Raw genomic sequence first — 23,239 nt, 5'->3', positions numbered from 1 at the left:
CAGACAGTGTCTGAACAGCTGCCGTGTGCCTGGCAGGATACTCAGGAGGGGAAACATGAACACCTTATGTTGGTTTATGCCATGCAGAAATTTGGCACTCACTCACATCCACAATGTGTTGCAAGCTTCACCTTTTTTACACAAGAATGCAGACACAGGTTTAAAAAAGATTAGTGTAAGCCATATATTTGTTTGTTTTTTATGGCAGGTCAATCCTTTATGTGCCAAACAAGTAGCTTCTTCTGTCTGTTTGATTTGGCTGATTTTTGATTTTTGATTTTTTTTAAACATGGGACACCCTTCCTGACACAACACCAAAGGGATTTGTGTCTCCTGGGACTGAACGGGGGATCTTTCACTTGTTGGCCAAATGTATAACCACTAGACTATGAACTATCTACTACTGTCAACAAATCTAGAACAATTTCCCTTGTGGGATCAAAAACATATCCATCTGGTACAGCTTTATATGATTCAAAGTTCAATACTGGGCCTTTGTTCCATCATTTTACGTTCATCTTTTGAAACAAACCCTTTAGCTCTCTTTCAGCTTACATTGTAAACAGAAGATTTGTATGTTTGACCCTAATAGGAACACTTATGTCATACATATTAAATAGTTGGGGAAAAAATCCTCTTGACACAAAACATTCAAAGTAGCCTGAAGCCTGGATTAGATGTATAAACACTGACCTCGTTATTTGAAAAGTCATATTTAATGATCAATAACCATCAACATGTGACAGGAGATAAGGAAAATATAAAAGGTGCACTTTAAAGCATGAAAAAAGTAAGTGTCGACTATATGACTTTATTATAGAAAAATATTAGAAGAGTTAATCAATCAACAGGTCAAGGATTAAGGCACGTACCAGTGTTCACCAGTTAGCTTTTGGTAGCAGCGAAACAGCCAAGCAGCTGAACAACTACATACATGATAATGTTTCCTGTGAAAAGGCTGAAAAAGTGCTAAACCAAAGTGACACTGCTGGCCTGTTGTTTAAGTTTTAAACAACTTTGGAAGCTCAGTGCAAACTACTCTTGTAAAACATTCAATCTTCTGGAGGAAATAAGTAATAAAACAAAAACTACAACTTTCTCCTCCTACAAAGACAATTTTCTTGCTCAAGTCTGTCCAGGCTGCTTCACAGTCATCTGCGTCGCATCATTTCTTCGACTGTTCAGTATGCTTTGTATTCTGAATGTGAGCTAAGAAGGGGAATGATAGAAAAATGTATATTAGTACAATAGTATGTACACACAGGTGCACTCACAGGTGTACAATTTACTTACTGTTTGTTGCTGTCCAAGAGCGTCTCGATAAAAAGCATATAAATGTTCCTGCCTCTTCAGATCGTATTGTCTCCAGACCTCAGCTTTGCTCTTTACCTCGGCCTCAGGCAACTGGGGGTACTGCTGCCGCTGTAACAGAATATTTTGAACTCAACTTACATAAGTTTGCATTGTGAGTCGTCTGAATTCTGTTATCTGCCACTGCCTTGTGAAAATGCTGGTTTTAAGTTGATCCAGGATTGGCTGATCTTGTTAATGCAAATCCTATTTATTCAGTGACTCAAAGCCACAAGAGAATATGAACAGCCAAGATAAAATTATTGACCAGAGAACATAATCCACCATCAGAAACACTGTGGAGCTGGAGGACAAAGAGAAGTGTTTACTGACATTATTGACACAAAACAGTGCCAAAAACTGAACGACATTCATAAAAGGCCCAGCATGGCACTGAATGAATTCGATTTTTTTAGAAGTACAGCTATGCAAAAGATTTTGCAAAAGATGTTTCAATTTTAAAGTGAATTAAATACTTTTTAAAACTAACATAAATCAACATTTAAAGAACTTTATTTTCCTTAAAAAATGCCCATCGCCACAGGATATGAGGGTCACTCACCATTAGAAACATGTATTCCTCAACAGTGTGAATCCTCATTTTCTGCAGTGCCATGAAGGTCACTGAAACAGTTGTTCTGCTTTTGTTAAGCAGTTCCTGTAGAGACATTTTTACTTAATATATAATATAAAACACAAATGTTACTAAACAGTGAGGCTATAAAATGACATATTTATACCAATAGCTGCTCATTGGTCTTTAAATCCAAATCATCTTGGTGAGAGGTCTCTGGAACACTGGCTGGGTGTGACTGAGTAAAGACAGACAGTTTTACTCATATGCATATGATGTAAAAGGTGGGAATAATCAGTGCTTTACAGTGAGCAGTCCTGTACCTCAGCTTCATACTCATCCCAAGCAGCTTTCCGTTCTGCCTCACTGAGCTCCTCGTCTTGTTTATGGTCCAGCAGGGATTCGTGCTCATGGTAAGTCACTATGTGGTCTTTGCAGTCTTCTAACAGCTGTGCCAGAACCGTATCCTGAGAAACATACCGAAGTTATCTAGTGCTGCAAAATCTTGATCAAACACCTGCTTGGTGTTTGACTAAGATTAAGACTGTAAGATTGAGACTGAATATTAAGACTGTCGTTACCATTGGCAACACAGAAGCCGGTCTTTTGCTTTTCTTAGAGTTTGGATCGTTGAGCAGGTCTGGCTCGAATGTGTAAAGTTCAGTCAGCTCATGAAAGGTGAAGTGTCTCTCAATCTGCTGCTGATCTACTACTCGGAAGGACAGCGACTGCTTGGTCACCTGCCGATCGTAGATTTTCTCCTCCATGGTGCCCTGAAGATGACAACAATCACAATAACTAAATAAAAGAGTTGCAGCTGCAAGAATTAGTCAATATGAATTTTTGCATCGCTTTTCAGTTTACGTCTGATGTTGCTTTAATTTGAAAAGGACTATTTAGTGACCAATCTTAAACATTTCATCTGTTGATGTAACATGTGCAGAACATACAACAGTGGCACAGTAGAAAAGAAGCACATATGACTTTTAAACAGTGCCATTTCTTCTAAACTACTAGAGAGGCCACAACTGACTTAAGGTCAAGACTTTGTGGAGCTCAATTTTCTAAATAAAAAAAGCAAGCTTACCTGGGCCAAGAAGCGGTACACAAACACTTGTTTCAGCTGACCAAAGCGGTACACTCTGTAAATGCTCTGGATGTCATATGAGGGATTCCATGAGGCATCAAAGATGATCACCCTGTTAGCAGCCACCAGGTTGATGCCAAGTGAGCCGGCTTTTGTTGAGATGAGGAACAATCGGCCGCTAGAATAAAGATTATTCAAATTCAATCCGAACCTTCTGTTATATCAGTGCAGTCCATATAAAAGATGTGACAGAGAGAGACATTCTTTACCGGACGTTTACAGGATTGTTAAACTCATCTGCCCACTTCTTCCTCAGTGTGGCACTGGTGGAACCATCGAAGCGGTAATAATCAACATTTTTAACCCAGCTGCCCGCTGTTAAAATTTAAACACAAGGAGGAAAAAAAAGCATAAAAATATAAACAGGCATTTCCTCTTCCTCATTCTTTTCCTCTCCCATTAATAGAATACTACCTTTGAATGCTGATGGGTCTCTGGCACGGTGAGAATCCGCAAGAAAATCCTCAATCAGGTGTAATGAGATCAGTGACTGACTGAACACAATCCTACAAACGCATTTATGACATTAGACGCTGGCAGATCACTTGTTTAAATCTGCTTCATATCAGAAAACAAACATACACTTTATCCTCCAGTTCTTCAGCCATTCTCAGGATCTCAAACAAGAGCACCATCTTCCCTGAGTGCTCCAGGATTTTGGCATCTCTTTCAGAGAGAAGATCCTTGTACCAGCGCTCATCGGGACTCGGAGGCTTCAAGCTGATGGGTGCGTTCTCTACTGCTAAAGACATAAAATGGGACAAACTGTAGCACATTTCACAAGCTATATTGTTGGAGTATTAGTGGCATGTGGAGCTTTTATACCTTCCACTGCACAGACAACTTTGACATCATCAGTAATTGGTGTGCTGTTGTGAGTGTTATTCCCTTCTTGTCCTTCGTTCTCTTTCATTCCTTCACACCAGCTAAAAATGAAGAAATAAACATAACCATTGTAGCATATGTATGCATGCTCCACATCTCTTCCTGGACGAGTGGACTAACCTTGATGAAACTTTGCATAAACATTGCCTTAGGGTACTTTGACTACCAAAATCTATATGGCGTATACAAATATTCTATACAAACTCCACAATCACATATATTAGTGACACTTCCAGAGTTTATACACTTCCTGTCTACACAACATCCATTTTTCAATCTAGATTTATGCATCATGTTTCCTTGGATAGCCAGTTGGTCTACAATCTGTATTTGTTCCACCACTGCTTGAGAATACATCTTAAAGGAAAGGTCTTTAGTATTCCCATAACCCACCAGAATTGTTTTAGGGGTGCTTTAGGCTTTAATGAATAACAAATGAAGAGGTCTTACCTCTCAGCCTCAGTCATAGGGGTCTCTGCATCCTTGGGCAGATCTGCTGCTTTACCTTTACTCTTCTTTGCAAAAGAAAAAGAAAAACATGTTATTTCAGACTAATGAGTAATCAACATGCAGTTACGGAGATCTTTCTACCTTTTTTAATTTGCTCAGGTAGCTGAGCTGAAGGCACCACGGATGAGTCCAAATTCGGCCGAGGACCTGAAAGTCCTTGAACAGGTTTGCTCCAGGCCTCATCTTTTTGCTGTTATGTAAGGAGGTTACACCTGGGAAAAAGCACAACCATCTATAAACTCTTCAAGTAAAAAAAAAAAAGACATATCTATTTTAGGTTTATTTTAGTGCACAATACAGATCCGCACCTGTGAAATGGTCAAGGTAGTATCGGTATAGATTATACTGAAGTGGGGAAACCCTCACTGCCAGCACGTACTCATACTTCGGAGGCAGGAACTGTCGAAGCTCCGAGTAATCTCTTCTCTAAGGAAAAGACAAACACAGTATTGTGAGCTGGAATATAAATGCAATGAAGAGAGCATTCAGATGTTCTATTATTTTTACCTGTATGCATCCGCCTAGCACTGAATGCAGTACATGTGCTCGCTTCTTCATGATTCGGACATCTTTCGGGGTGGAGTCAGCGCACTGGCCGTTCTCTATGGGGTTGATGAAGCGGTTTCTGAATTCGCCCAGTGAGCCCAGAAGGTTCTTCTTGATGAAATTGACCATGCAGTGGTCTGGGAACAAAATATATATTCGCAATAAGATTTCTAAACAAAATAACTAATAGATTAGGCTAAAAGCCTTTAAAAAAGCTGAGCACATTGTGAAAAACAAATCAAAATTCAGAGTTTTTTGGATGCAAATTTGTCACGTCACGTAAATAAACACTAAAAGTGTCACAATTTTGCAGAAGATTTGTCCTTAAAAACACACTATGGAAAAAAGGAGTCAACATCAAGCGATGATGAGCTGATCCTGATGTTTCTAAACACAAAAAGGAAGAAACAGAGATTCTGGGTGTGTTCAGTATTCAAGAGGAGGCAGTAGCAGGGAGAATTTCATGGTTTGGTATGACGACCGCTTTCAGGATGTCGGCGGAGTGGTCATTTGAGGAGGCAGAGAAATCATTTCAGAAATCATGTTAATATATTCAGTACCGTGGTACGTTTTTGAGCAAGTACACTTTTTGCCACATGTAGTGGCCTGATTGGTCAGAAAAAAAAGGGAAAAATCAAGCCTGATCTTATCTTTTGTAGTGCCAACACTATGTTATACTTTGACTTGAATCCACATAACGAAATGAAACAAATAAAATAAGTCAAAGCAGAAAATCAGTAGCTTGGCATCACCAGACAAATCTACAAACAGACAGATCTGGATGTTCTCATGTCTGTTGTCGATGTTCTGAAGCGAACAGAACTACAACCAGAATTTCAAAGGTGTGATATAGCACTGAGCAACAAAATAAACCAAACAAACCACAGCATTCAGGGATGTTAGCAGTAGGTCACACCTGCTGCATAATGAAAGTGGCGGCTGTGGAAGAGCAAACAGACACTTTGCAGCATAGCAAATTAAGAGCTCTCAAACTAGCTTTGTATCCTGGTCAGAAAAAAAGGTTAAAAGCATCGAAACCAAACTACACAACTGGCTTCTAAACACAAATAAAGGAAACAAAATTTGATGACTACAATTACTGCAAATCCTGTTTAAATGGGGACACTTGAGAGAGTAACTCCACCATCATGCACTTATTTAAACTAATTATAATCCCCATGTTTCTCTGTAATCACTTTAGGACTTCATGGCCACAGTTATGATGACCTAGTGCTGCAGACTTACACTCAACGAGGTTGTTCTGCAGTGGCGTGCCAGTCAGCACCACTCTTCTTTGAGTTTTGATGGCATTCATAGCTTTGGAGATATTAGAGCCATCATTACGCAGGATGTGCCCCTCATCACAAACCACAAAGTCGGGACCTGAAAGGAAAAACAACATCACATTCCATGAGCAAAGGCACGACACCTAAAATAGAAAGTCTTTTAATAGTAGCATGCCATAACAAAGTCACTGGACCTGGATCCACAAGTGTGCGATAAAACTCCTCCTTCCACTCGTCGTTGTTGATTTTACAGTCTAATGACAGGATGCGGTACATGTCATACCCCATTATCATCACACCTCCGTCTCTCTGCCACCTCTGCAGAGCTCTGAGTCGACCTAAGTTATGCTTCATTGTAGCCAGTTCTATCACCTGTGACCAATAAGGACATGTTGCTGACACCATATGAGGCAAACCAAAGATTTCTGGCCTTGTTTTTTTATATATATATAATTTTAACACTTTTAAATTTCTTTGATTACCTTGACTTTATCTTCCCCCATGTTGTTTTGCCATTTCCTGAACTCACTGACCCAGTTGAGGATGGTATTAAGCGGACACACAACCAAAGCAGTTCTAAATTTCAGTTCTGTTGACAGCAACACTGTGTGGAGGAACGTCACCACCTGTCAAATGAGACAACTATGAATATGACACATCCAGAAGTACTGTCCCCTTCTAATGGATAAGTTCATTTAAAACAGACTGAGATTAAGTGAAAAACTTTCCTGTAGTATGACTGATCACATCTTTCATTTCTGTTTTCAGAAATCAACGACTCTGCATTCACTAGGCTAAAGAAGAGAGGGACCATAAAGCCCACAGTGTGTCAACAGTACACAATTCATAAGTCAGCATTCGTGATGCTATAGGGGTGTAAAAGTGAACATAGAATGCATAAGTCACCATAATGCTGAACAAGACATACAGGTTTTAGAGCAACATTTACTGGCATCCACTTGAAATCTTTTTCAGGGAAGTTCTTACTTATTTCAGTAAGATGACATCAAACCACATTCTACATCTATTACAAGATCATGACTGAAAGCAAAAAAGAGTCAGGCTGCTAAACTAGCCCGAAACAGTCCAGGCCTGTCACCCATTGACCCAACAGAACTGCTCAGAAAAATAGGAAACAGCAATTTGCTAAAAGAAAAGAAAAACATCTCACTGTCTCAAGGCATAAAATGAGCAGATAATTTTATATTTTCAATAAAACAAATACTCAGTTTCAGCATTTGATATGTTCAGTAAATGAACCTAAATAAATGTTCAAATACATAAATAAAAATGACTGCAATCTACTTTTCCTGACGTTTCACACAGTATCACAACTTTCTGAAAAGACCGGGCTGTATCAAAAATGAAAGCACAGACAGAAAATAATCTTTGGTTCAGGGAGTGTGATTCGTGATTCTGTGCAACTAGCATATCAAGGGTGGACGTGTGTGTGCCTTTACCTGCAGAGTCTTCCCGAGGCCCATGCAGTGTGCCAGTACACAGCCTGATCCAGGAGAGGAGTTAGCCTTCTTCACAGACTCACAACAACTATCCCAAATAAACTGGACGCCTTGGGGAATGACATTGTGATTAGGTTTTTGGGGTGTTTTTAAATAAATTTTAAAAAGCTAAATACAATTAGCTCATATTAGACACAAGTTTTAGGAGAGACGTGGATTTCAAACACAAAGTCTTAATGAACACAAAATTAAAAATGTATAATTAATCTAACTGCCCTAAGCATCAACATGATTGCAAAGCAAAACACAAAAGACAGAAACTAACCGTCCACCTGGTGAGGCTTCAATATTGTGACCAGGTTCCTGTGCACCTGAACGAGAGGGTTCTTGGTCTCCTCATCCTGATCCAGGATCAGCTTGGTTGTGACGGGACACGCCACTTGAGACAGCTCATCCTCTATGACAATGATCTGCAACACAAACAAATATGTCCTAAAACGTTTCACTGCCGCTAGCAAAACGTTGCATGTGCTGTGCTCGGTGTCCTTGATCTACAGCTACAAGGCATCTTATCAGCATTTCCTGCTCTAAACACTGATTTCTATTGCTATGGTGAAGTTTAGCGCAGTACCTCTCTCCTGTCTTCCATCTGTTGATCCCTATTTGCCAAACGTTTGCATCTCTCCTCCTCCTCTCTCAGGGCTTCCTGAGTCTCAGCACGAAGGTTTTCATCTTCAATAATTCTGCGAATCCTTTTGCGTCCTTTCGGGGTGACTTTATTTTCACGGGCCTCCTCAGGTGCATCCTCTTGATCGGTCTGTCCAGAGAACAATCCAACAGTCAGTATGTCAATCAGGCACGAGAGTTGTCTGGTTTTTTTTTTAGACAAGGTTTATGGTATCACACATAAACAGGCCGAGATAAGAAGAATAACACATAAATTCATAAAGAGATAAAAGAGATAATTCGATACCTTTTCACTGCTGGAGTCTGACAACAAAATGTAAGCCACTTGCGTTTTCTTTTCGTAACCATGAAGCTCATCATTCACCTTTGTGTTTGCTCTGGAGTTAAAAATAAGAAAGTATGTTTTCAAAAAAAAGAAGAAAAAAAAAAGAAATTGGCATTCTGTGCCGATCAGGTTATCCAGTAAATCTAAAACTACTAAGCTGCTTGTTCAAATCTAACCTTTGCCTTCTTCTCTATATTATTTTCAGGTCTTTACAATTTGTGCATTGGCACGGTATAAATTTAACTGAATTGAACACTGATTCTTATCAGTGGAAGTTGAAATAAACATACTTTTTGAGCCTGTCTTCACCAGCCTCGTCACCCGACTCGCTCAGCTCCTCGCTCATCCCAGCATCTTCATCCAGCTCATCGCTGTCGGCCTCACTTTCACTGTCGGCTTCACAGAAATCAAAGTCAGACGAGATACTCATCTCCTGTTCCATCTGATCACTGTCTAAGTTATTCTTACAGCTCTGATTTTCTTTCCTGGCTCCTCTTTTGCGCTCCCGTTTTCCCTCTTTGCTCTTTGGTGCATCCTTGTTACTTGATGTTCCCTCATCTAAGATAAGTTTGTGACGGAGGAGGTGGTGCCTGGAGATGGGCCCATCAGAGTAGCAGTCAGATGAATCTTCGGTCAAGTCTTCCCCTGTATCAGAGACATAATCTATCATTATTATTATTTATGCTCTTTAACCACCCCAAGTGATAGAACAGCCCTCTGCCACTGGGATAGCTTCGCAGTTTTGTATTAATCTCATAACTGAGATACTGGTTAAATAAAATCTGGAAAATCTATTCATAAGGAAATGCACAAGATTAAAACTTGTAATACCAAGAAAAAAACTTACCATCTTCATCTGTTCCACTACCGTCATTGCCTCGTTTGATCTCCTTGTCACTCAGTGAATCAGATTCATCCTCCTGTGTTTCTTCATCTGAAGAGATTTCATCACCCGAGGAGTAGTTGGATTGAATTTGTGCCAATAGCAATTTCTTAGCGATTCTTTCAAAAGTAGAAGAGAAGGAAAAGGCACCTGAAGTTCATTTCATGATCAGTTTCATTGTCTTCAGCTGGATATTGTTACACAGTAAAACAAAATATGGTAATATTTGGGCTATATTACACAGAAATGATCATTTAAGTGCTCAGCTGCCAATATTCCAAAAGCTGGTGGCATTAAAAAGAAATCAGCTATTAATGGTGAGTCGCTTCTAGTGGATCCACATTATGTCTTTAAGTGATGAGCCCAGTTTGAAGCTCTTGTAGTTGCTTCACAGACCAATTAAAGAGAACTGCCACAACACTGAAAGACATATTCAAAACATTAGTGTAGAAAGCAAAAGAAAAACGAGACAGAGGCATTTTTAAGAGTAAGAATTTATTACGACAAACAAGGATTCTTCACACATAAAAACAATAGTCTCAAACTCTCAATAGTTTGTTCGCCCTTGGGAAATCGCGAGTAACACTTTTCTTTCTTTTTTTCCTCTTTTTTCTTTCTTGCTCGAGTCTGACAGATATATGTTTGCAAAAATGACATTATGTTCATGTATTCCACTCATCCTTTAAACTGTGACAGCTCTGATTTGAAGACCTACAATCTTTCGAGGCGACCAAAAGGCAATATAATCATGATTCTCCCAATTTTCTTGAAAAGGGGGACAAATTACACGTGGGACACAAAAACAGAAAATTACTGTACATAAAGATTTACTTAGAATGAAACATTAACTTTTTTTTCCTACCCCAGGGGGTATCACATTTCAAAAATGGCTGAAGTATATTCAAACTGCAGTAAAATTCACGTAAAAAAAAAAACATGTAAAAAGTTCATTGTTTTAATACCATGTGGTGTTTTGAAGAATATATACAATAAATAACCCTTTTAAACTCCATTTACGTGGACCCAACACTGCATGAGTCGTATCTGGCTCGGGTTTGTCTACTGCATCCTACTTCAGCCATTTCTCCCACAGGGTTGACCCTGTTTTCAAGTAGGCTATAATCCAGGTCAGTGGACATCAGATAAGCGCCACTTTCACTGACACCAAATCCAACGTCCGGTGAGAACTTATTGTTAAAGTACACACAGTACAGAAATGTTAGACGACAGCAGCAGGAACAGATGAGAGTCTTGAATCTCATTTGATATGTTTCAAGTTAGAAGAAAGACGCAGCAGAAAGCGCAAAGACACTGAAATGAAAAAGAACACAGCCACATGCTACGTTTTAGCCCAGTAACTACAAACAATGTAAACTTTACATTTCTGCTGACCATTTTCCCCAAGATAAAGATGCACTACAACTACACACAGACGTCATGTGATGCTATTCATGTTGATAGGAGGCTACAATATCCCAGATTTAAGTGACTGTCGCCTAACAGCACTGCATTCACTGCTGTGCTGTCAGAAAATCCGCCCTGAAAAAAACATGAGAAAACAAACAAGTCACATCAATAAAGACAAAGTGTAAACTTGGTTGCTTGTTTTTTTGCACTCTAACAACTGTTTCACAGCCCACTCTCATTTCAGATAAGGTAGAAATGATCACCAATTATAATCACTGTTCTGAAATAAATGTTTTCATCTGCTTTACGTGAGTAAAAGCACAAGCTGGGTCTCCTGTTAAGCAGGATTTAACTGGCTGCAAGTTTCAGTCATTACGTTTAATGGTCAGCAGTAATGTATAGTCTGTGTATAGAAAGTGGGCTAAAACACTAGAAAAAGCATAGGTGTGTCTCTAAAGAACACTGCATAGCACGTACATCACTTTGGAGAAGAGTAGGCCAAATGAAGAAATTTAGATGCGAGGTGTTAAATTAGAGGGGGAAAAAGGAGATTAGGATTCATCTCTGATTGCACTTTATGGTAAATCTTAGCTACTTCAATGGTATTGCACAAATGCTGTGCTATTACTCTGGGCTTAGCCTCCAAGAGCAGTAATCAAATTTCACTCACTTCCATTGGAAAGGGTTGGTATCAGAAAGCTCGACAGAAAGATATTAACAGAGGTAAAGAGGTGGAAAATGAGTGTGAGACGTAAGATAATCTCAGTCAGAAAACCAAAATAATACTGAAAGTATTCAACTTCTTCAAACTCAGCTTCTACTCCCTACCAATATGTAATAGTTTTCAGAGCTCAAGTGAACTGACTGGATTTCTAGCTTTTATTTGAGACTCCTGACCAACTGAAGCAAGTAATACCTGCATGTCCACACGCTTTGACTTAAGTCATTGGAATGAGCACTCAGGAAAGCAAGTGAGTGTCAGGCTGACACAAAGCCTGCTCCAAAGTGCATTAGCTGTGACTGTGGGTGTCAGCGGTGCAGCAGGATTTCAACTTGTTTCCAGAGATGAAGTAAAAACTTGCTCAAAGACAATTGTTGGGAGTCTCCTAACTTTCAAAGAAGGCTGACTACATACCAGATTACAGAGGTATTTTATCAAATTAGATTGTACTAGATTATACATCGTGATGGCTGAGTGTAAACACCAGAGCCTTGAAGGTGCATCAAACAAACACTTAACTATCAAACATGTTAATGAAAAAAAGCACATTACTTCTACTGCAGCTGGTGGTTAACTTACCACAACTTGCATAAAACCCAATAGCTGGTTTGGAAGGCTGGGTGCGTATCCTCAGCTCATGATACTGTTTTGAGGTGAGGGCTGTGGGAGACTTTGAGAACTGTTTTGAGAGCTGCTAAACTAACAAAAGTTTGCATTTTTTGTTTGTCGGACTGTGAGAGAGCCATGTAACAAATCGTGAGACTTACAGACACTCACAATACCATGAAGGTAATTACACTTTGGCACTTCTTTCAAAGTGCAGCAATAAAGTAAACACTTTTATAATGCAACAACTCTGCGGTGTCAAATAAAAACCCATTTGTGTGTGACGTTCGGGTCCTGTGCTGTAGAAAAATTACAAAAAGGGACTGCACGCATCAAACTTTTGGGCCTAAAATTATTCAAAAGCTGAATAAATTAAATCTAAACACATGTACAGAGCCAGGTACATTGTCTCAGATCAGTTTATTCAAAAACCAATCTTTTTACCATCTAGCAATCTAGCCCACAATTGAATGCTCACACCACAACTGTGACCATTAAAGCTAGGAGCAGGTTTTCAAAAAAAAAAAAAAAGGTGAAGCATAAAATTTTTAAACATGTTTTGCAACTCTGCAAGCATCGCTCCCCATTTGTAATATAAAACAGAAAAAGGTTTAGATTAAATTATATTGTTTTTAAAGTCATAATATGTGCAGATAATGTTGCTGGCAGGTTTCAAACTTTATCCTTCACCTGGAAAATAACAACACTCCATTTACTTCAGTTAACAGTGCCACTCCATGTTGTTTTTGTGTAGTTTGTAAAAACACAGAATGAACAGTACATCGAAGCTCACTTTAAACGTATACTCACAATGAAACCACACCTGTACTCGTGGTGCTCAGGTTAAGCTGTACGCCAAAACAAGCTTCACTGTTCAAATGTATACTTTGACCTCCTTCATTCAAGTGGGTCTCTTAACATCAGCCAAGTGTCCCAGGGAGAATACGCAGGTATGATATAAGAAATAATACTAAAACGTTCTTGCATTTCTAAATGTAAAAAATAAAACAAAGACGAGCAGATTACGTTGCTTATCAATAACAAAAACCACGTCACGATTTTATCTCTAGAATGTGTATTTGATCGCTGGGGCCCTACTGCAGCTACGTTTGGGTCGTGTTTGAATTGGCTGTAACTGAGTCCTAATGACATGGGTGTTGCTAGACTTTGCGCAGACGTCAGGATTTGAAGTTGCAGCTTTTCTTCTACACCTAACTTGCTTTACAAACTCTACATCCGGGCTTTTTGAACCGTACCTATTTTCTGGATCATCGTCATCTTCTGCTGCCCATGAGGGCCCAGACTGCTCCTCATCTCCTATAAGAACAAACATCAGAAACATGAATTTCAAAATGAAATTAAGCTGCTACGTTTTGAAAACATATATAGTGGCAGAAAAAGTGTTTAATGAATGCTGGATTGTGTGGACATTGAAAGAAAATATTCATATTTATTTCTGTCACAGTTCTTACTTCATGATTCATGACGAACCACTAATGACACAAAGTACTGTTAAAACTTCTTGAGCCATCACTTATTTCTTTATATTTTGCTATGAAAATGGAAAATAGGTTAAACAATTTACTGAAACATGTAAACATACATGGTGACACAATATAAAAGCAAAACAAATGACCACTTTTATTCTTCAACACCATCTTCAGGAATAGTTCTGCAGGCTTCTTAAAGGACATTCAAACAAATCTTTGGATGCTGGCTGCCTTTTGTTCTTTTCTCTATCAATATAATCTCACACTGCTTCAACAATTTTGAAATCCTCTCTCTGGGGCGGCCAATCAATGACTGACAGTGTTCCACTGTGTGTTTTTCTATCCAGATATGCTTTTATTGCATTGGCAGCACCACTGTCTAAAATGCAGTTTCACACCATTAAGAGCTTCCACCATGTTTTTAAAAGGGCCATTTCTCAAAGTTTCCCTTCCTTCTTGACAGTCACTGGTGCTTTTTCAGGTCTTTACTAGATTTTTTTTCATGCTTCCTAATCTCTTGACCCAGATACTGTTCATCTGCTGTAGATAGTTTATTTTAGGCCTGCCATTTCTTGTTCTGTCCTTACACTTGCCCTGTTTCCTCAAATTTTCTACTGACATGCTGGATGCCATGTTGAGATACATTGTTCTTACTCAATAGCTCTTTGGGCATCACTTTGTTGGTGCGAAAATACTATTTTATGCCTGCCGAACTGTGTTAACTTTGGCATTTTTTTGTGCAAAAGAAATGGGAACAAGCTGCTACTAACAAAGTGCCTAAAGATACAATTTAAAATTGGTTCTTTGCTAAGTTCTCTGTTATGTGACTTGTTAGTTGACTTTTTTAAGCTTAAATGATTCATAGATCAGTGGTAAGTAGCTCTGGGTCAGGTACAAGGACTGGGCTAAAAATGAAAAAATGAAAAAGTGAAAAGGCAGCCAATGACCTTCAACAAGCCTGAAGAATTATTGCAGTCTTACTTGTTGGAAGTAAAATATGAAGAATTAGGGGGTGGCTCAAGACTTTTGCACAATGGATCTAGACACCTGTAAAACTCACCTGACGATTGGTGGAATGCAGCTGCTCCTAATAAGGCCACATCTTCTGTGATTGGCTTCATCTTCTGATCACTTCCATCGCTCCCAGAGTCATCGTCATGTTCTTCTTCACTTGATGAGGTCGATGAATCCATTGCTTCCTGGCGAGATTTAGTCTTAGCGTCCTCACCTTGTATCCTACTCCGCTTTCTAGCCACACCCTCCTCTCCTCTCTTGACAAGATGAGGCTTCCCTATTGACCTCAGCGTATTTAAGTGTTTTATTTTCTTTTGCGAGTCTTGCTCGTCGCTAGAGGAGTCCGTCCCACTTTCACGGCAAGCTTTGACTCTTCTGTTAGTTGAGTCGGCCTCAGGGGTGCGATCCAGTATCTTGCGTTTCCGCCTAATATTCTCTGGTGAGATTGGAGTGTTCTTATTAAGCCAGAAGAGACATTTTTTCGCCACTTTATTTGGCGACGCTTTACCACCACCTTCATCACTCTGGGGTTCATCAGAACTTTGTGTCATCGCTGCTCGCTCAAGCAGAGCAGCAGGGACTTCATCTGAATCAGAGTCATCTCTTGTCCTGCTCAGACTCTGCTCTTCAGTTTTTTTAGCAGGCACTGTGTTGGGGGCCTCTTCAGTGTCAGAGTCGCTGTCACTGTCTCCTACTGAGAGAGATGTTTTGGTTTTCACATCACTTGGTCGGCGCAAAGGGGTTGTCTTCACCCGAGGAGAACGTCTATTGCCCTGTTCTTCTTCTAGATACAGAGATGCACTGGAGTTGTCATTGCTCATCTTGCTACCACTTGTTTCTTCATCTTCTGATACATGTTTTTCCTTTGACTTCTTATCTTTCTTTCCCTCCTCGGTTTTGGGGGGCGCAGATGACGGCTCCTGCTCCATAGCTACAGGTGTAAGTTGTACTACTAGTTTTTTAGTCATGTCAACGCCGCTTTCAGTAGATTTCAGGCCAATCTTTTGTGCTCTCTGTCTGGCTTTATGTGAACCTGAAACCATCTCCTTGCCCGGACAGTCTTGTAGACTCCCATCTGCAAAGCCCTTGGAGTCAGAGTCGTTATCTTCTAAATGTTCAGCTGCCAATTTCTGCAAGTCACTCAAGCACCTGTCATCAGGCATGTCTATCTCCATTTCTGCTTCTGTTACAAGTCCATCAAAGTGGTCACTAAGCAGTTTTTCCCAATTGCTCGATACATCCAAATCACTGAATTCTTCCTTAAGGCTATCCTCCAGTGCTGCTAGGGATTTTCTCAAGCCTTTAACTACTTCCAAAAATGACTTCAGGTACCTAGTGCGAACACCAGGTGTTGGTTTGTTTTGTGTCACACTATGAATGAAATTGACAAAAGTTTGGTTTAAGGTATTTGTTGAGTCCACTAAATGTTTGGCCTTTTTGGTAATGTCCTTGGAAACCTGCAGCATGCTGTAGTTGAACATCACATTTCCATCCATACCAGTGTGATCCCATTTATCCAGAGAAATGTTTTGAGGTGAGTGTGGTAAAATGTTGAAAATCTCAGACTTCCCCGGATCGACTCGATTCCTCTTGCGCTGCTGTTGCCACAAACGTTCCATGTTCTCAAGGACACTGTCACAAGCCATGACCAGGTCAAAAAGAGGTTCTGGGCTACACACATAGCAGTACCATTTGCTCTCCAAGATGCCCGACAGTTCCTTCCTTCCCAAATTTCTTAAAATGCACTTCTTACAGAAAGCATTGCTACAGAAATCGCAGCAGATCAAGTTGCCTCCTTCAGCACACCACCTGCACGAGGGGAAAAGAGAGATGATAAATGTGGCTGACAAAAGTGAGTTAATGGAAATGTTAATATTTCAGTTAAATGACTGAATGCTACTAAATCGTGCCTGCACTGCTCATCCATCCCGTCACAATCCTTGCTGATGTCATCACTTGAGTAATAGTTGTAGCAAGACTGGCAAAACAAAACATTTAATTAGAAACAGCTCTGAGCAATGTATTATAAACACTAACAAGGTGAAAAATTTAATTCTGTTGATGATATCAATATACTTGAGGTCAGGTTTTTTTAATGCATCTTTTTTTTTCCAGTTTTGCTATTGTGTTCAATCAGGCATCAAACCCAGTGCTGCCAAATCAGTCTGGCTCAATATGGTGCATGACAGTAGTTTTATTTTTGTTTTACTGGTATTCATGACAAGAAGCCACCCACACAAGGCCAACAGAATAAACACACATCACCAAGACAAATTATGAGCTGCACCACAAATAAGGACCGAGGTTTAAAAGAATTAAAAACACCTGATATGCCTGATGATGTTCATGATTAACAATCAAAAACCCCAAAGAATATAAATGTAGTATTTAACAGCACAAAGTTATGTATTCTTTTCTGCGCTTTGGACTTACTGACTATATTGTTCTGATAATGTTCAAAAAGTGGGTGAAATAAAAAATTCTAGTATATCAATAAGCAGACTCACCTTGCATATAAGGACTTTCAGAACTGGATGGCGATACAAGGAATCCCTCCGGAAGTGGTTAACTTGTCGGCCACACGCAGTGCAACTCACAATTCCAATGTGTTCAACTCCTGGGAAACAAAAGCTCCATTATTAGCAATTACATGGTTATAAAGAATGGGTTGCGGGACAGCTTCTCTTGTTGCATCTTTACGTACACCCAGTACATTTTCCTGGTAAAATCTAAAAGTGCGAGATCCTTTACCCGGATATAAAACCTTGTGATAGGCAGTGGAGATTAAAAGTGAGGCACTGCAATCTCCAAAGTGGAGTGTCAGAGGGCTCTCTTCCAAAATAATGACTATTTAGATACTAAGTGAAGTGATATTTTTTTCATATTACTTTAAATACTTGAGCATTTCTGCCTAAACCATTAATAGAAAAGTAGCCTGACACGTGCCTTCTCTTTTTGATGTGTTGCAGATTTGATTCTTTATACTGAAATTCCTGCCTGAGCATTAGCTAGTGAGCAATTTCATAGGAGTAGTAACTGACCTCCACGTCTTCTTGAAAACTCTTTCCGCATTACGCTTGATTTCCGGCTGCGAAACTCCGGGCCCCTGAAATCATCTCTGCCATTGTCGACTGCTTCAGGCCTGACCAGCACAGTGCCTGTGCAAAAAAAAAAAGTAATCATACAGTTCCATCATTATTAAATATGAAATTAGAAAGCCAAAGCCAGTTACAGACTTGAAGATCCTGCATACCCTATAGGCACTTCGGCACATTTACAATGACTTAATTTTGTTAATTTCATCATAAAGTAAAAAAAACAACAACACATAGATATAAACGTGAAGTCTATCAACGATATACTCTGAATGAAACACTAGCCCACTTTCTAGGAAAATGTTATGATGGTGTATAAATAATTATGTTTAGTGTCAAAGTAGCAGTGTGTGTGCAGTCAACAACCTTACGACCTACCTTTAGGCAATCTAGTGATATCAAGGTGACCATTTGCATTAACTGGTCCAAGAACCAAGTCCTCACTTGCATTTGAGTCCCCGGATTCATCCAATCCAGAGTGCTTCATGACAACTGAGGGTTTTCTGTAACATCAGTTAGAGAAATGAGCTATATTTAACAAAGTTTAAAAACCTACATGGACAGCAAAAAGGGAGATGATGCACACTAGGGGTGGGCGATATAAACGATATACGATAGAAATGATATAAATTTGGCCAGCGATATCGCTCTACCGCGATAACGCGTTGATGATGTCATCAAGCTGCGCCTGTTTTGGTCGAAAGCATCGCAGTGGCTAAAATCATTATCATCTGCAAATTATGCCGGGCGACAGTCATAGCAAAGAGATGAAGCACTTTTGAAATATGGGGAAAGCCAAAAACTGCGCTTCCTCCACTTCCGTAACATTGATTCATTAATGTTGAGTTCTCTCACAGCTGTTCTATTCCCATGTTGTTGCAGTATATTAATAACTAACCTTGTATTGTGGATGAATAATCTCAGTTGTTCTCCTGACTGATGTTTGGCCCGTGTATAGCATCCTGCTATGCGATTGCATTTGTCCCTGACCACCAGAATCCCTCACGTTAACTTTTAATGAGTGGAAAAAAGTTGGCGTTCATCCTCCAGCTTCACTGTGCTAATGTTATGCTAACATAGCTGTGTCGCTAGCAATCACGTAGCACAACATTATATACCAGGTAGTCCAACTTCAGTAACCCTGCAAACGCCACTGCTGTTTAGTTTTCTGTCTTCATTTATGTTGGAAGTGGTAGCAGAGCTGTACGTTTTAATTAGTTTCAAAAATCTCTCAGTCAGAACATGGTATGTCATGTTTAGGTGGAAACTAGCGAGCTAACTTCCTGTTAACTTCTAACTCCGTTAAATTTAATAAATTCTGTTTTCATGGATGCCTGGATGTTAAACTTAATTGTTACACCCGGTAAAGCAGCAACACTGATCATTTTTTTAAAGATGAAAGAATTTAGACCGTTTTTAACTCTCAGTGTTCGTTTGACTTTGGGACCTGAAGCGGACGGAGTTTTGGACCCAGATTACTCCGCGAAGCTCCTCACTACAGCAGCCGTAATGCTCTGACAATCCATCAACCAGTGCGGCTTACCAAAGTTGTACTAAAACATTTTTTAACAGATTTCTGCACACCCAAATCGGTTTGAGGTCAGTAAGCACAACCAGAATTCATACATAAGGCACACTCTCGATTTTTGAGAAAATTAAAGGATTTTAAGTGTGCCTTATAGTGTTGAAAATACGTTATACAGAAGAAAAGAATATATCGCGATATATATCGTTATAGCACATGCTTCAAATTATATCGCGATATGGATTTTAGGCCATATCGCCCAGCCCTAATGCACACCACAAATTTTGTGGTTGAAATACTTTTAAACAAATAATAAACTCACCGCCTCGAGTACTTGCCATCAGCACCAGCCTGCAAAACGAGACGGTTTGTTTATTTAGGCTGATGGTCATCATCGTTTGCTTTGTGTTGAAAAGTATCCCAAAGGGAAATGCATTGAAACATTTTTCTGAGTCTGTGAGTCATTTGAATAGAGCAAATATGTTTTACAGATACCTCCAACCTCCATACGGTTAAACTACTGCTCAGATGACAGAAATAACTGAGTATTTGAGAGAAATTGTGACACAAATTGTTAAGACTATCGCTATTCCTAATAAAACAGCAACAAAAACATGTAAGTGGATGAACCGGCTCTATGATTCTTTGATACAGACAATGTGTGTGAGGTGTACAAGAACAGAGTTTAATCTACTTGACATTTTATACGCTTTAGTTATCCACTTGACAAATATTTGTTATTTGTCTCTCTAGATTAGGTTGTAGATCGAGTCTGTGTTAATACATTTTGGAGAAGGGCTGTTGTTTTTACTAAATCCAGATAAAACCGTTAATGGCACCATTAGTGCCACCAGTGTTACGCAACATGACGAAACACTACAAACACACATACTACACTGACATGTGTTTATTATGCATGTTCACTTACCTCTGTCAAAGTAGAACAGCACCTGTTTGTCAAACCTGTGAACAAAAGATCAGTAAAAAATAAATTGGTAATGCATGTAAACGTGTTTCCATTAGTCATGGTTAGAGTGATTAAAAGACGTACCATCAGCATCCTCAACTTTTGCTGTGCCACTGCTGTCCTCAGTGGAATTAGCCAAGTATTCATGAAGTTTGTTGACCAATACATTTAGCTTGCTGGTAGAGTTGCTGGACAGGAGGGGAAAAAAAGCAGGGCAGTGTTTATTTGATTAAACAAAACAATTCGGATTATACAGTGCTGTGGAAAAGTATTTGTCTGCTTTCTTAGCTTAGACAAAGATAACCAGAGTAAATACTAAATGTAGCTATTTAAATTATTATTTCATTTATTGAGGGGAAAAAAAGCTATCCGAACCTACTTTGACCTACATGAAAAAAAAAAAACTGCCCTTTAAACCTAATAACTGCCTTTGCCACTGTTGGCATCAATAACTGAAATAAAGCATTTGTGATAACTGGTAAATAGTTTTCCACATCGCTTTGGAGGAAATTTGGCTCAGGTTTCCTTGCAGAGTTGCTTTAATTCCGTGACATTGGCGGGTTTTTGAGCATGAATGACCGGTTTAAGGTGATGCCTGTCTCAATCAAATTAACTAGGCCACTCCAAAACCTTCATTTTGGTCTTCTTGAAGCATTCACTGGAGGATATCGCAAAACATTAGAAGTGGCTTTGTAACAACTTTTTCCACACGGGGCCAGGTAGCTTTGTTCGCTTAATAACTGAAATCATTTAAAAACTGCATTTCGTATTATGGGATTATCCCCACAAATATTAGAATTTGTGGGGATAATCTGGCTAAACTGTATAGAGGTACTTACTTCCGTTTTAGATAATCATAACCTATGTTGTGTCCAAAACTTGTTCGTTTATACCAGCTTTACATACAGTATCTTAATTGTTGCTTGCTTGGGTGTTGGTGAGAAAGTCTTAGATGTATTTTATTTAGCAACTTGGTGTGACTTTTTTTTTTTTTTTTTTTTTTTACAATTACTGAAAGTTTAAACTAAAAAGTTTACACTCACCTGATCAACATTAGAATTAGAAATAACTCACTTTCCTGATCGATGTAAATACCTTTCACATGAGCCAAAGGCCCAACCTAAAATCTACAAGTAGAGCTAACTAGGTTAACATGGTATGAAGACTACTTTCTGATGCCCCCTTATTTACAAGTGGTCAGCACAGCTTGTTTGGATTGGACAGACTTTTAAGCAACCACAAAGAGATCATTCTGCTCCCGGGAGTGTACTGTAAATCACTGCACTCCTTTGAGTTCAAATTATGAGCCAGCTTATGTATGTTACGTTCAGCTCCTCCAAAGTTAGCTAAGAAATGGCTTCTAGTACTGTTTACGAAAAGCCACGTTTTTCGATTTATATAGCCTAATGTGCTGTCCTACCTCCATTACTATTATGTTACTACTAAACTAAACTAAACTAAACTTAACTTGAACTGGCCCGAGTATTATTACCTATACGGTCATTCTGGTTTAAATAACAGTTAGCTAACTCTGTTAGCAAGTGGCTAAGCTAGCTCGCCGTTATATTTGCTAGCAACACTAAACAAGCGCACTGTAAACCGCCGGTTTTACCTCAGCGTCACTGCAGACATGTTGCGAAGCAGCTGAACAACCGAAGTCGTTCAAGTTTTTACACTTTCATAGCACAAAATAATGTGGCGCGCAATCTATGGTCCACATCACATCCCACACATCCGTTATTGACAAAAAATTGACAACTGAACCGCAATCCATAGCCCGTCAACGGATCTATTTCGCCTCTTTTTTCCTCTTTTTTAATGCGTACGAGTGAGCTGTCGCTCATTATCGCCATCTGCTGCCATGGCGTGTGCATGCTCAGTTGTGTTGTTTTCTACGGTTATTGGTTGTATTGCATGGCTTCTCCCTTTGGGATCAGGTTCCAGTCCCCCTTCCCTCCAAAACCACCTCAGAGAACCTGAATTGGATGAAGAAAATGGATGAATGGATGGAAGGATTTAGGTGAATTTGAGTGAGTAATGCTCATTTTCAGCCATTTTTAAATTACTCTCCAGCTCATGTTTTTCAGTTTTCTAACAAAAAGTTATTAAATCTTCCCATAGGGAGTAGTCTGTCTGTCAGCCACAGACAGACAGATATGACCTGTCTGTGGCTGACAGACAGACAGCCACACACACACACACGCACACACACACACACACACACACACACACGCACACACACACACACAAAATGCCAAAGAACGTATTTTAGCTTTAAGTTAGAACAATTGTATGTTTTAATTTTACTTTCCTGAAAATAGTTCAATAGTTCCTGCAATTTCTGTCATTTTAGTCATTTGTTGGACAACTCTATAATAGACATCAAAGCCAGATCATATATATGATAATATGTTTTAAGGGACAACAACAGCACTAGCCCTGAAGGTCATTTTTCTGTACTCCAAACTTTATGAAAGGAGTAACTTAATTTATGACTTTGCTGAAAGTTGCTGAAAGCATGCCTTATATTTTTTAACGCAGCTGTAAATGTCTTTTAAAAAACATGATGGGATTCCAGAGCTGTAAACTTTGTGTGAACCTTCTGGTTTTTATGTACTTGTTTGCTTCAACAACAGGTCTTTCTTGTTATTGAACACATAAATTGCATAACATTTACATGTTATCTTCCCTGTTAGTATTCTGAGTAGTCTATGTAGTCTGTAAAATACCAGTAAAATGCCTAGTGCCCACACAGTCCCAT

At 39.3% G+C, this 23,239-nt stretch overlaps 1 protein-coding gene across 4 annotated transcripts; it reads right to left on the bottom strand.

Annotated features, from left to right (window-relative positions):
- Positions 1–795: 795 nt before the first annotated feature.
- On the bottom strand, positions 796–22,308 carry LOC146378840 (transcriptional regulator ATRX-like). 4 transcript variants are annotated; one of them, XM_084941924.1, is made up of 35 exons: positions 22,091–22,308; positions 20,563–20,666; positions 20,440–20,474; positions 19,834–19,862; positions 18,365–18,489; positions 17,933–18,049; positions 17,399–17,508; positions 16,802–16,869; positions 14,938–16,700; positions 13,644–13,704; positions 9,618–9,772; positions 9,239–9,415; positions 9,061–9,166; positions 8,732–8,822; positions 8,390–8,575; positions 8,084–8,228; positions 7,759–7,868; positions 6,781–6,924; positions 6,493–6,670; positions 6,258–6,395; positions 4,974–5,149; positions 4,775–4,892; positions 4,548–4,678; positions 4,407–4,471; positions 3,897–3,997; positions 3,654–3,813; positions 3,486–3,577; positions 3,281–3,386; positions 3,012–3,189; positions 2,506–2,697; positions 2,248–2,391; positions 2,091–2,162; positions 1,913–2,008; positions 1,294–1,422; positions 796–1,209 (listed from the first exon to the last, which is right to left on the bottom strand). In XM_084941924.1, exons 1-35 carry the CDS (start codon positions 22,108–22,110, stop codon positions 1,126–1,128), a joined length of 5,706 nt encoding a protein of 1,901 aa, XP_084798050.1. In that variant the 5' UTR covers positions 22,111–22,308; the 3' UTR covers positions 796–1,125. The 4 variants fall into 4 exon arrangements, with proteins under 4 accessions (XP_084798050.1, XP_084798052.1, XP_084798051.1 ...); XM_084941926.1 differs by having other exon boundaries at positions 3,654–3,810; XM_084941925.1 differs by having other exon boundaries at positions 4,407–4,468.
- Positions 22,309–23,239: the final 931 nt, after the last annotated feature.

This window comes from Perissodus microlepis, chromosome 10, assembly GCF_051167445.1.
Source record: "Perissodus microlepis isolate ML-2025 ecotype Zambia chromosome 10, ASM5116744v1, whole genome shotgun sequence".
Lineage (NCBI taxonomy): Eukaryota > Metazoa > Chordata > Actinopteri > Cichliformes > Cichlidae > Perissodus > Perissodus microlepis.
The sequence above is the reverse complement of the archived record's forward strand: the minus strand, read 5'-3'. Positions and strand labels throughout refer to the sequence as shown.

Coding starts and splice junctions, on each gene's coding strand:
- LOC146378840 (XM_084941924.1), bottom strand. CDS start 22,110: ATGTCTGCAGTGACGCTGAG. Junction 18,050..18,364: donor TATCACTAGATTGCCTAAAG/GTAGGTCGTAAG, acceptor TTTTTTGCACAG/GCACTGTGCTGGTCAGGCCT. Junction 8,576..8,731: donor CAGACTCCAGCAGTGAAAAG/GTATCGAATTAT, acceptor TTCTCTGGACAG/ACCGATCAAGAGGATGCACC.